The sequence below is a fragment of the Durio zibethinus genome, chromosome 26 (assembly GCF_047325235.1).
Source record: "Durio zibethinus cultivar Kanyao isolate XHJ-2024 chromosome 26, ASM4732523v1, whole genome shotgun sequence".
In the NCBI taxonomy this organism is placed as follows: domain Eukaryota; kingdom Viridiplantae; phylum Streptophyta; class Magnoliopsida; order Malvales; family Malvaceae; genus Durio; species Durio zibethinus.
The window spans coordinates 11824773-11839668 of NC_143187.1; the positions used below are offsets into that span (position 1 = coordinate 11824773).

General features: G+C 32.5%; 1 protein-coding gene across 5 annotated transcripts; it reads right to left on the minus strand.

Moving 5' to 3' along the window:
• Window positions 1-3502: 3502 nt before the first annotated feature.
• Window positions 3503-9729, minus strand: LOC111275166 (polyadenylation and cleavage factor homolog 4-like). Of its 5 annotated transcripts, none has more exons than XM_022860327.2 (7): window positions 9126-9729; window positions 8940-9041; window positions 8591-8848; window positions 6870-7685; window positions 5491-6453; window positions 4855-5403; window positions 3503-4279 (listed from the first exon to the last, which is right to left on the minus strand). In XM_022860327.2, the coding sequence occupies exons 1-7, from the start codon at window positions 9405-9407 to the stop codon at window positions 4235-4237; spliced, it is 3015 nt and encodes a 1004-aa protein (XP_022716062.2). In that variant the 5' UTR covers window positions 9408-9729; the 3' UTR covers window positions 3503-4234. The 5 variants fall into 5 exon arrangements, with proteins under 5 accessions (XP_022716062.2, XP_022716063.2, XP_089611461.1 ...); XM_022860328.2 differs by having other exon boundaries at window positions 3503-3762; window positions 9126-9704; XM_089755335.1 differs by having other exon boundaries at window positions 3503-3788; window positions 9126-9704.
• Between the last annotated feature and the right edge of the window lie 5167 nt (window positions 9730-14896).

The following is a 14896-nucleotide window of genomic DNA, read 5'->3' on the forward strand; positions in this document are numbered from 1 at the left end:
TGATCCAAACATGAAATCAGTTTAACAAAAAAAGAAGACCTTTGCCTAATAAGGACGAAAAGTAATAAAAAAAAAGTTGACAAGCTACTAAAGATTAGCTTCATCAGGAAAGCATATTACCCTAAATAGATTACCGACATCGTCATAGTGAAAAAGCATGGTGAAAAATGAATAATATTTATGGATTTTACCAACCTTAATAAACCTGCTCAAAAGATAGTTTTCCTTTATCTAGTATAGATATGTTGGTAGGTGATAGTACTGCTCAGTTTTATAAACATTTATTCAGGCTATAATTAAATTAAAATGTTGAAAGAAGATGATGAGAAAATAACATCTATAACAGAAAAAAGTTTGTATTGGTGTAAAATAATGCCCTTCAATTTAAATAATACTAAGATAACCTACCAAAGATTGGTTAGCAAAGTTTTCAAGGATTAGATCGACTGTAATGTCCAAGTATATATTGACAAAATGATTATAAAGAGTAAGAGCTCATTTGAGCACTTAAAACATATAAAAGAAACCCTCAACACCTTTTAAAAAATAACATAAGGATTGCTAGCAAAGGAAATTTTCACCAAATTGTTTAAACAATACACTAAATTTCTTTTAAGATAGAAAATTTGCCTTTGTTGCTATAATAAAATCTCAGTTAAGCTTGATGACGTATGGTTTCGACCCTAGACAATTGTACTAGTTATATATCATGGCCGTGGAGCCACAGATTGCAACTTTTTAATATAGTGTTATCTCATATCTGATAAATATCTAATTTCTTGTAGTTTTATATTTAGGTTAAACCTCTCCACTTACTGTTAATTGGTTTTAAGTTGAATACTTAATATGACATCAGAGCCAAAATTTTCTTTTCATTACCTTTTCTTAATTTATTACAAGGAAAGCTTCTTTCATCTTTGTCTACACATGATGAAAGCTTGTTAATATGATGTTATCTCACGTATGATAAATATCAAATTTTTTATAGTTTTATATTTAAGTTGAGTTCATCTATTTACTGTTAATTGATTTTAAGTTAAATATTTAATAGATGCTTCTATGTAAGCTACTATTATTGTTACTGTTGTCGCTGGACGATAATCAAAAACATTTATATTTCGGTGCCACCACCAAATTGAATTGTCACGGGTAACAAATATAATGGCAACATTGTCTATTAAAACAGATAGTTGTATACTGCTGTCGCCATTAATTTTGTCTAAAAAAGAGCTATCAATATATTTTTTTTAACTTGTCGGAGAAACTTAATAAACAGTAGACCATACCTATCTCAAGTCTCAACTTTTTATTAACCCGATGATTGACGATGACGACAGAAATATTGGAATAGTTATAGCATTGATTGGTAAAAGACTAAAACCAGCTAGCAACCTTCCTTGATGCTTTTCTCCTTGATCGCTTCCATTAGCATATATATGTCTTCATCTCTCTATTATAGACAGATCGAAGTCGAAGAGAGTGGACAGATATGGGTGTTTCTTGTTATACCATTGTGCCTTTGTTGAATTCAGACGCTGATTAGGTTTGCCTCGGTTTTTCTATTGGATAACCCTGCGTAGTTGAAAGAAAAAATCACCATACTTACTAATCACAGACCGGAGGATCCGATTTAGACTTGAAAAAGGTGAAGATCCCTGACCATAAATATCAAATTAACTAGTCTGAACAAATTAATATGTACAATAATTGAACCTTCTATATACGTTCCCAATGGGAAAATTATATGAAGGCTGCCAGCGTCCTTGTGGGATGAGACTGCAGCAAAAATTAAAATTTAGCAAGGACCACGAAGGCCGAGTGGGAATTAAAGCAGAAGGCAGAGCATACATAAGCATAACCAATTCTTTTTTAACACCTGGCTGACTGGCTCCACGAATTTATATCTGCTCATCAATGAGTAGGCTCCTCCACGTTTGGGCCATCAAGATCCTCGTAAAAAGTAGTAGTAATTAATTACTGTAACAAGAGTAAGATAGGTAGAAAGGACGTTGATATCATCAGTCATTTAATCGACTGTGAAACTTATTTGATGAATGGTTTTGGTTATAGTTTCATAAAATGAATACAACTACATAAAGTTTCATGTTCATGATGAAATGTTTGTACCAGACCTATTTGAACCAACAACTCAATTCAGAATGGGCTTGTTTGGGGATGCTTTTGCAGTCAATTAGGATGCTTAAATGAGCTTCCATTTTGAATGGGTTCCGCTAGAGACTAGAATATTGTCGAAGCTATATCACACTTTTCACTGATTCCAAGCCCAAGTCTAATCTGCCATACTGGAATTAAGTCAGGCTGGGCTAAGACTCTTTGCCTTCCTTTGTGTCCACTCTTTCAAATTTTCAATTTTTGTAAACCCAAATTAGCATTAAACATTTAGTTAAGATTAAAAAGATTAGTGGAAGAAATTCAATTTTGGGTCTTTTAAATAGCCAAAATAGAAAAATATCATTCTAGACATCTATTTATATATTTAAATTTGATTATGTACGGATAATAGTCTATATACTTAAATTTTGATGTACGGATAAACAGTACGTGATAAAACTTTAAGCCACGCCACTTTCTTTTTTCTTTTCTGGTGTTATTTTACCATTTTTATTTTTTGCTAAAATTTTTTATATTTTATAAATGGTTTTGAAGATCTTAATTTTTAAAAAGTGAGACTACCGAACTTTCTTTTTGGAATTTTTTAATAATTTATTTTAAAGATAAAAATACTATATCTATAAATAATTAAGATATAATCCATTCATTCATCTATTTATTATATAAATTTTACTTATTTTTATTTTTATTTCACTCTCATTGAAAATGTCAATGTAACACTTTATGTTTCTTTTCTTTTCTTTTTTTTTCATTAGTTTCTGCCAACTTTTTATTTTTATTTAAATAAATTTGTAAAAAAAAAACCTAATTGAATTTTTTTATTTTTTAAAATCAAAATCAAATTAAGACAAGTCAATTTTTTTATAAAAACCGAGATCGTAAAAAACGTATTTAAAATGATTTGACTTGATTTATTTCTATGTATATATATATAAATTATATATTTTATTATTAATTTAATTTTATATTTATTTATATATTTTAAACTCTATTTAAGAATAGCTGCTGGTTGCTGGATTAGTACTCGCATACATATTCCCAAAAGGTGAAAAAACATATGCCTTAAATTTAAATTTAAAAGTTAAAAAAGACTTTTTTATATTAATATTTATATATTTTAATTTTTTTAATTCAATAAAATATTTTTATTAGTATAATAACATTTTATATTTTATCAAGTTAAATCTCAATTTAAACAAATCATATCAATAGCCTGATTCAAATCAAATTAAGCTCACAGACTCCAGAGAACAATCGTAAACAATTCTTTTTTTGAAAGTTGGTCCTTTTACTTTTGAAAAAGGTCAAATAATTTTAAAATAAAATACTTTTTGGTCATCAGCAAATCAATTTTTTTTATCAGAGCAAGTCAATACCAATCAATTTTTTTTCCAAACAAATATAAAAAAATACAGATTATTTTTTTAATTATTTTCTACAAAACAAATGAAGTCTAACCATCCGGTATTCAACATAACATTAACCATTAACCATATCTCAAGTAAAACCAATAGAAGTTACATGAAAATTCGCAACCAAAGGGAAAAGGAAGTGGAGAGTCTAAGTAATCATAAAATCTGTTGCTGCCTTCAATCAGTTCATCAGCCAAGATGGACTTTCTAATAGCATCTGCAAATTGAAACTGCCATGTTACCCTGCAGAATATCACAAGGAGAAACCAAAAAAAAAAAAAAAAAAGAATAAAAAAATTATATATTGCAGGAACTCCTCCACAGCTCCTTCGAGAACTACATACATGGTCAAAACTCAAAAGACATGGGGAACAGAGCAATACTCCCCATATAACATTTTAAGGATTCGAGCTGTGACTATTGACACGATAAAGAATGTTTAAAATGTTCCTCCAGATCTTTTTGCAGGAAAGAAACATGGAGAATGCCACAAAATTAAGGCTGCGAGAGAATCTGTAACCTTTTTGCTGCAAGATATTGTGCATGGTACAAGTTCAACTATACATGTACAAGGCTTTGGCATGTCTGACAAGCTACTGCAACCACCAACACTAACATAAAACTAAGAGCATACCGCTAACATGAAACTCAAACTAAGTTACATAAGCTTAGAAGCCGATCTAACATGGTTAACTCCGCAATCTTTTTCTTTGACTACTGTCCTCAGAATTTCCCTACAAGTAACGAGGGGAAGAAAATATAAGATAAAATAACAAGATATATATTTCACAAAACTCATCCTGCCACAACATCCTCTCAGCATTCAGAAAAGCAAGGATATAAGAAGCGTCCAAAATAATTGCAGGAAACAAGAAGCACTACATGCAGTTATAATCTTAACGTATTTCAGTTACATCTACACTCGAGCTATCAATCATGTAAAATTTTGACATTCCTGAACACAAAAAGGCCAGATAAGAACTTGTTCCCCTTCATAACACTAATTGAACTCTCAAAGTTTTATTCTAAAATATTTACAAGAGAAGTTTCCCATCCATATCCACTTCTAAATTTTATTTTAGTATCGAGTTCCACTACAATTTTACTTTCCAAGATTAACACACAAACAGCATTTCAGCCCGAACTGAATGCAGTAAGCTGACAGAGAATGGTCTGTTGAAGCATTAAGGAACTGAAATGGAATTGAATAAGATGATGAAATCATATAAATGGTCTACTAAAGATAATACTGGCAACAAGGAAAACAAATATCACAATGCAATTTGGAGGCAAAGATAAAAATGCATACCCCATCATACCGTACATCATCATCAGGGGGGACCACACTAGATTCTGACCTGCATTTAGCATGTACTATAGGACCTAATTGCGATCTATCCAAGCCTTCAAATGATCCATTGGGTGCATTCATGTAGACAGCCCCCCTATACATCCACTCCTCTGTTTCATCACTATAGAAATCATCAAAAGGCTCACCACATAATGCACATAGGCTCTGATCTTCATCAGCAGGTACTGCCAATTCTTCATCATCTTTCTTTTCTACAACGTCCTCAGAGGGTAAAAATCCAGGAACTGCATCAGTTCCCAGAGCTTCCGCACCACTAAGCCACATACTAGCACTCACAAACCACTTCCGAGAAGGTTTCTGCTTCCGGTTCTTAGACATCCGGTTTTTGGTCACATGCCAATCCATATGAGCACTGTGTTCCTCTTGGAACTTGAACCGAAGGCCACATATTGTGCACTGCCTCGGAAGATCAGTGTATAAAGCACTTATTGCAGACTCATGTCGCACCTTGAGGAGATCTGCATTAAACTCAAGTCCCACAGAATCCTAAAAAATAAATTGCTTCAGTGAGATACAATCTTAGCAAATTGGAAACATATAAATCAGTACAGAAGAAACTCACCAAATAATTACCTGTATGGGGGTTGGTTTTGTCAATGAGATCAAACCTTGAGTCATGAGGGAATTAATCAAACCAGAAAATGCACCACTCTGTGGTTGGTTAGGGTGCAGTGGACCTGCAATATGATTGGCAGGTATCATTTGAGATGTCAGAGGTGGGCCTGGAGGAAGAGGGGCTAAGGCTCCCCCCTGTAAAAGCAAAGAGCCTGTTGGCATATTTGGGACCGATAAAGGAGGCTGTGCAACTGGTATTGGATTAGATGGGACCACACTGATGACAGCACCATGCATTCGTGGAGTGTATCCATGACTCAACGATGGTGCCAGTAAGTGAGGTGGTAATGGTCCTGTTGCAGATGGAAGGAAACTTTCTCGAACCTCCTGAGAAGGAAGAAAGTTAGGCTGCAAAGAAGTTGCATGCAATTGGTTTCGCTGTTGTAAGGCAGGGCGTTGATCAGGAAATTGTAGCACCCTTGTCAAGCTTTGCTCCTTGCTTTCAAAACTATCAAACTGTCCAGGCATATATGAATGTTTATTTTGACCCTGATTCATGACAGCGTTGATAGGATTGATAGAATCAAATTGACTCCTACTATGCTGCTGCAGTGAATAATTAGAGTGAGTGGTTGGTGGCTGAGATTTATGAACATTCACTGGAGGCCATACCCCAGTTGTTGATGGTATAATGGATGGCCGAGTTCCAACAGAAACAGAGTCAAGGCTAGAAGAACCAGTTCTTGGCAGAACAGCAGGAGGCCTAACAAATTGTGAACCACCCTCAGGTAATTTGTCAATACGAGGGACAACTTTGTCACCACCTAATGAGGATATGCCAGTAGCTGAAAAGGGTATTTGAAATTCCTTTCCTCTTCCTTTGGCATGGAAAGGGTGTGATGACTGAGATAAAAGGTTTGAGGAACTCCAAGCCTCCTGAGGATAAGTCGAACGCAGAATCTGATTCGCCCCACGACCAGACTGCAGAAAACATGCATAAATATAAGATGAAAGACATCCACCAACCATATGAGTGTTAAACACACAAGAGCAGATGCCATAAATCGAGAAATTGATACAGAAAATGGTGTCTTGAAATCCAGAAGGGACCACAACAGAGAAATAAAAAGCATAGAAAGCCAAACTGGCTGCATAAAGACCCAAACATTCATGATTTATGAGATTTTATTATTCAAATCATCTACAACAAAATTAAGTTAAGAGATAGCAAAATCAACAGTGATGAAAACTAGAAATAATGACAACAGTCTACAAAAGTAGAACAAAGATAGGGGGAGGAAGCAGACTTTTCCAGGTACAAATATAGCTTGAGTGGTGTTATAAATAACAAGGATGCTTGAGCAACAAAGGGAACAGAAAATGTTGAACAAACATACACTCAGTGAAGAGACTGCATCTTCAGGAATTGTTAAAGAATCATCTACAAGGGATAGCTGAGTTTGAGTAGTGCCACTGCTCCTACTATTAGATTCTAATCCAGCAGGCCTTGCCCCAATGCTTCCAAAAGTTGGAACAGACGACAGTGAAAAATCATTGCTCCTTCGGTCTGCTAATGTAGGGCTCATATCTTCCCAATCAAACTCTTCCTCTTCAGTATTCTGCCATGACCTTGGAGTCACCTTATTGCCCATTCCATTTACATCCAGCCGTTCAACTTGTACAGGCTTGCTGTTAGAAATTCCTTTACCTCTATCATTACCATATGCATCTATTAAAGCCCTGGGTGTTTGACGCTCATGTCCATTAGTATGCTTGTACGCATTCAAAGAACTTTCTGAATGATTACGGTAATCATCATAAAAGTGCTTCCTCTGCCACTCCCTTGTTTCCTCGTCTCTAATGATTGCTCTTCCATGCCCATAATCAAAGACAGGATGAGCCTCTCCCTCAACAAACCTTCTAGGAGAATAATCTGATGGAAGATCATCTACCTCTGATGATAAAAGTCTATCAGATCCAGTCCTTGATGGTGAGAAGGGTTTTGAAACTCTGGAAGCTGAAGAAAGTTGTGACTTGTTAGCTCCAATTGCAACAGAAGTATGACCGACATTTCCAGTTGAGCTCAATCTTCGCACTCCAACATGTGAGGATGGAGCCTCTGTATGATCAGAATTAAATTCATCATATCCAATGGTATGCTTTAGACCATACAAATTTAGACCTGCAGGCGTGCCTCTTCCACGCTGAGTATTCTGCAAAGGTTGCAAATATTTCACACTTCAGATGTCATTCTGTACAATGCATGTGCAGATATACATGCATGTAAAATCACATGAATAACAGAAGTTTTAAAAAGATTTCTCAACAGGTTTACCAGTCAGGAAAGCCACAGTCATAGTAAAATCACTAGCAAGAAAATCATACAGTTCAAATTGAAAGAAATTCTAAACAAAAATTGAAATGAAAATGGGTTCAACCCAAAATTGGAAAGGAAAAAGAGGGGAAAAAGGAAAGAGGTCTATTAACAAGAAAAGGAAAAGCTCTTAAGTTTTTTAGTCAACAATGAAAGAGACAATAAACCTTCCCCACCCTATCCCCCCAATAAACAGAATAATTAGTTAATAGCTCAGTTGTTTTCCAATACAGTTTTGAGTTTAGTTTTACAAGTTTCTTAAAGTAATTGCACTTATGGATTGCTTGCTCTTCTTCAACACAGAACAGAAGCTAAAACTAGCTGTTTCATCACTTGCTACAGGTCCATGTTAAAATCTTATCTCATGCTGAAATTCAACTAATTTTCAGCAAATAACTTTACCAAAACAAATCCTAATTTATCAATAGCCCTTAATATTCTGTCAACCCAAACCCTCCATTCCAGCCTATCCCTTGTGATCAAACCCTAATTCAGCTTTAGATTAAAATGTTCCTTAAGTACCAAAAGCAATTCTGTTTAGAAGGATCTAAAACTGCTAGCAACATCTGATTCAAAAAATTCCAAAAGAAAACCATGTTTTTGCAATGTTTACCCTAAATAGTGAGCTACTCATGAAGACTGCAGAACACAGCAACACGCAAGAATCTAAACTACTGTTTGGCAATCACACATTACTGTAAAACAGAGGTTAGGGAGAACATAAGTTTTCAACAGAAAGCTTACACTATCTGCACCTGACTGTTGTTCCAACTGCCGCAAGTACTTAGGATTAACATGTATGCCATGTGTTGGACGAGGAGATTCAGAAGACCGGAAGGAAGTTACACCAGACGATTGTGGATTAGCTGATTGAGAAAATTGCAACTGCATCTCGATTTGCCGGAGGACAGAAGGTGGAAATACTGTTGACCACGTACCAAAGAGATGGCGCATAGCAGGATGCAAGTGAGGGTTAACTCGCCTGTATGCCTCACAGAAAACCTAATCAAATTAAAACCAAAGACAATATTAATCAACATAAGCTAATAATAAATAAATGAACTTTCACCAAAAATTGTTGCCAGTGACTCACCTCTGGCAAACGGGAAGAGAAATACCTAACATATTCTCGGTCAATATTTTTTACAATGCTATCTAATAGATATAATGAAGGAAGTTTCTGATCTACTGGTACCTGAAAGCAATAAAATTGGAATTAATTTTTTTTAAATGTTCAAATTACTTGGCAGTTGCAATGGAAAACCTAATTGTAACAAACCTCAACAATTCGTGCGCAAATAGCATCGGCAATGCCTTCGCCGTGCTCCCGTTGTTCACCGGCAATGATCGTGAGATCAGTAATTATCGGCTTCGAATTGAAAGTTAGTTCCGATAACACAGCCTCGTAAAGTTGAACAATCTCCTCCGTACTCGGCGATGCCCCCACCTCATGATCACCACCACCGCTGGAAACCTTAAGCTCATCTTCCCGCTGCTCCAATAAAGCCTTAAACCGTTCCAATATCGACGGCAGTTGCTTTTGCACTAGCTCATTGGACATGGCCTTGCTGCTAGTGCTACCGTTGTTATTGGTTGAAAGGAAAGATGATAAATTAATAGGGTTTTCTCCGGAAAGTAGGATTTCTATGATTCCTTACAGGTTTCAGAGAAAATTTAGCAAAATGTATAGGGTCTAGGGTTTCCAGCCCACCGTGAAACGATAAGGATTGAATTTGGGTTTTTTATTGCCAGCATCGAACGAGAAACAGATACAGTTTTAGTGTCACAAAAAATGGGAGTTACCGGTACTTTTCTCGTGAAGGTTTTTTTTTTTTTCTTTTTTTTTCTCAGATATGATAGAGATAACAATAAAATTATAAAATAAAAACTTTTTCTTTCCTTGATCTGGTCTAATCCACGGTTGAGAAGGAAAGGAAGTTTTCGGCAAAAAGGTAGGGCCCACAATGTATCATTTGACGTGGATGTTACAAATATTTTGAGCAGGGATACTCATAACCTAACGATCCAATAAAAATGGAAAGAATCGGACGGTTATTATCGTTTGAACTGCGAATCTAAATACTAAGGTTATATAATTGTATTTAACCCTTTGGAGCATCGGCTTAATACTAGAACGTACCCTCAACCTTGTATACAAAATAGGTTTAAATCCTAACGTTTTATTAAATTATTAAATCCTAACCTTTTACACATGCAAATTAATTTATTTTTTTTATTTTTATATAAATAAATTCACAAATTTTTAAAATTAATATAATTAAATAAAATTTTATTAAATTAGACTAATTTTGATAATTGACTTGATAACTTAGTAAATGATGTTCACATGAATTGTTGACATATTATTTGCAAAAAATAAAAAAATTACTAGGAGTCAAAAATTACAATACAATAGAAACAAAAAAGAAAATAAACAAGCAAAAACAACTAATATCTTTTCCCATTTAGATTCACTTATGTATCATATAATAGAAACAAAAAAAGTAAATAAATAGAAAAAAAATATGCAATATCTTTGAACAGATAATATCTTTCACTATTTAGACTGTTTGTGTATCATACAATAAAAATAAAAAAAAAAAATAGAAAAAAAATTGCAAATATCACCATCCAAACTTGTAAATAAAAAAAGAAAAACAAAATAAAAACAGAAAATAAAATAGGTAAAATATGAAAAAAAATTCATGTCACCAACATCCATATACAACACCATTCTACAAAATGTCATAAACTGAAAGTAAATTTAAAAGTAAGCCATATATAACATAATTCAATTAACTTACATTAAACCATGAACTTGTAATTACATTTGTCAAAAAGCAATTATTAGTTTGGATTGCTAGATAACAAATTCAACAAAACAAAGTCATGATATTAACTAATATTGAACATAAACATTCATGTTCACTTCTTGCTGTTAGCATATGGTCTCCCACTTGTATTGCCTTCATCAATCAAAGTTTCACTTGGTGTCCCAAACTGTATATGAAAGACAAAGTAAAAAAAAAAAAGTAAGAAATTAGTTCATTTTTAAAAACACAAGTATTTGTCAATTTGAAAAGATCAATATGCTTGCATTTAGAATTGACTTTCTAGTATCTAATTCAATAAATAAACCAATGTCAAATAGATGTAGTGGCCTATTTTGTTCTTTTATTTTTCTTCTTGCATGTAATACTTGTTGTTAAGTAACACTTTCTTATTTAACTTGCATCAATACTTTCTTGTTTATATACACATTTATAGATCAAACCTAAACGGTTAATACATAGGTCTTATTTATCCCAATGATACTCCATACAATTTCATTCACATCTAATACCAAGACAAACATTTTTTAATAAGCTAAAGGCTATTTAATAAATGTTAAATACATTTAACTTCAAAGTAGAAGCTATGTTACAAAAGTAACATTAAAGCAAGAATATGAAGGAAAAATAGCACCATTTAAAAATCGACAAATGGTGAGGCTATATAGAATTAGACTAAGAAGATCAAGTAATAGTCATGTAAAAGGCATAAACCAACACAATAAGCTAAAAATATGCCTAGAGAGGCATATGAAATGTCAAACCATATATAAAATTTAGGCATCATAGTTTTTATACAAAATAAAAAAACCTTATCTTATATGGCAAATAAAAAATAAATCTAATCTAACCAAATAAAAAACAAATCCATTCATAGCATTATTTTTGCAATCACATAAAGAACAAAAAAAATCTTATCTTATCTGGTAAATAAAAAATAAATCTAATCCAACCAAATAAAAGATAAATATAATCATAACATTATTCTTGCAGTAACATGAAGTACCATCTGGACATTACTTAACTCTATTTGAGCTAGTCTTGGAGCTAACATAAATATAAATATAAAATTAGAAAATACTAAAAGCAAGATAATTTTCATAACAATTTTTACCTCTCATAAACTAGGATTTACATAATTTGTTCTTGAATTAATAGTAGCACTTTCTCTACCAGAAGGATGTTTTCCTCATCTTTTTCCTCTTATTGATTTAGTTTGTCCTTACCCATTCCCTTTTTGCCTATTCTTCTTACTGAACTACTTGACTATCTTTTAACCTAAGAACAAGTTGTAAAAAACAAGCCATAGCGATAGTTAATGAAAAACTAAGTCAAGTTTGCAAATGAAAAAATAAAATGTATTAAAACAAAAACTTTCAAAGCTAGATGTACGAACAAAGTTGCTTCTTTATAGGTAGCTAGCTTTGTTGTCTCTTGATTGTTTGCAAAGTTAATAAGTCATGATCATGCCCTTTCTAAATAATTTATATTTAGCTTTAGGCTTATCATGCTTTGGAATTCTATTCCTTTTTGGCTTATCTAGAATTCTTCTCATCAAATGAGGCTACATGACTTCTAACTTATTTTTGGCCATTCATTTTCACCATTGATATGCTCTAAAGTGTGTTCATAAGTCAATAAAAATATTTCCCTTAAATAGTATTTATGGATATACTCTTAAGGCTGACTACCATCATAAAAAATTATACAAATAGCATAAAAACATGGGATACTAGTTAGATCTCATGATTTATAGCATATGTTCTTCTAGTAAGATTAACTATGAATTGCACCCTAACACTTAACTTCATATCCATCCCTACTATTGAAAATAACATGCCATTGAGTTGTTTTTTCCAAATTTTTTATCAATTTTAACATGACCAGTGGACCATGATTCTCCACCCATTTTGTAACAAACTTTCTTTTCTCACTTACTTTTGTCATCATAGCCACTTTAATATTTTCAAGCATGGTGATAATAGGCTTATGTTTGGCTTTGACCAAAGTGCCATTAAATGTTTCACATAAGTTATTGTGGCACACATTACAGTTAACATCTATTCAAAAAAAAACCTTACACTAATAGTTTGAGATATTTCTAAGGAAACCTAACACCAATATTTTGAGGATATTTCTAAAGAAACCTAACACCAATATTTTGGGGATATTTCTCAACAAGTCTTCATTTACCGATCCAAAGTTAACTTTCTTATGCAATAACTCTAACGTATCTTTAAATTGTCTTTCTATTTAAGCATTTGTGCATATCCAAAAATATTTGTTCATTATGTTGCCTCGATGAATCTTTCTCCAATTTGCATATATATGCTGAGCACATCTTCTATTCGTAACTTAAAGGAATATTTCTTCTATAACATTTATAAGTCCCTACAAAACAATGACAATAACACAATTAATGGAAAACAATTATAGTTAATAGGCTTTAAATATAAATCTAATTTAGAAAATAAGATACAAAATCATACCTTTTGTTGATCACTAATGATAGTCCAAGGTGTACTATTGGTTAAATCAAAATCAATTTTTAAAAGATCCAAAAATCACCTTCATGAATCCAAATTTTCATTCTCTACCACAACCCAAGCAATAAGATAATTTGATTGTTTGCAACCCTACCTACATAAATTAATATCTCTCTTTTATTGAACCCTTAAAAAAACCAGCCATCTAAACTTATCATTTTCTTACACTCTGTTTTGAATCATTCTTTAAGGACAGCAAAACATAAATAAATCATTTTAAAATATGGTGATGAAATGGGAACAACCCTCTTTGTTTTTATCACAAAAATGCACCAGGATTTTGATTAAGGCATTCATCAACATAATCTTTCAATTTAGAAAACTCTTTGGAAAAGGCATCTTGCGTACTAGCCAATATTATCAACTTTGTCTTTCTAACTTTGTGAATAGATACAAACAACTTTAACTTGGATTCATATGAAAATGTAGCTTAATATGCTTTAAGTATGGTTCTTTCTTTATCTTACTTTTAAAGTTTTTAGATAGCCACTTTGCACTTAATATCTGTGACTTGTACTTGCAATTACATCTATACATATTTACAATGTCTTTACTTGAAAGCATTTCAATTTATCTTCATAATTGGTAATGCATTGAAAAGGGCATTTACTAGCACAGAACCCTCATCTTCTAAGCTTATTCTTAAATAACCAAATATACTTTTTAGTGTGAACAACATAATCCACCATGGCTTCTTTAACTAAATGCCATCTTTAAATAACATACCTAATTTAAGATCAAAGATATCATAAGAAAAAAAAATAGTCTTCTTTTGCAATGATTCAACTTTCTCACCATCATCTTTTTCGAATTCATAGCTAAAAAGTTTAAAAAATTTAAGATATTTCATTGCAGATCTATTTATGCTATGATTACTTTTAGCATTAGAAGGTGAAACTTGCCTCTTTTGCTTTTTCTTCAAATTTTCTTTATTCTTTTTCTTTTTCTTAATATTATGTCCTACTTCAATTGTTTGGTTTGGTGCACTAAGCCTTACCTTATTATCATTATTAAGTATTGCCTCATTATCGTTTCTTTTTCTCTCTTTATTCTCTTTATTACACCATTACCCGAAATCTTCCTTGCTTTCTTAACCTCATCATCATCATTTGATAAACATGTTACATCATGTAACAAGTCATTATCAGTAACTTGTCATTTTCATGACCATCACTCACAACCATTATTTTCAACTTTAGTATCATCACCTTATCCTTTTTAACACCTAAAGTTTCTCCAATCCTATTGTTGGATTTATCAAGTCTTACCCTTACTATTTATGATTTAAGCCTAGGTAATAAGGGTGTGCTGTTATCAAAATGGGATTATCCACCCCATAATCCACATAAATTTCACAACCACCTCATTATATTCATATAGTAATTAAATTAATTACAAAAGTATCATCCTCTAACAACTTTAATCCATTGTTTATATTCTCATTATGAGCCTTAAAAAAAAAATCTTACCAATATTCATACAATTTCTTATCTTTATTAGCTTAACCAAGCAAGGATAACAGATTTTATCATAATCATATTCAACATCATCGACCTTATTATTGACATATCTTAGATTAGGATCAAACATAAAAACCCTTATAAAAGATTTTTAGATTGACAATTCTCTACATGTTGCCAAAAGGAAAAAGCTAACATAAGTTAATAAGATAA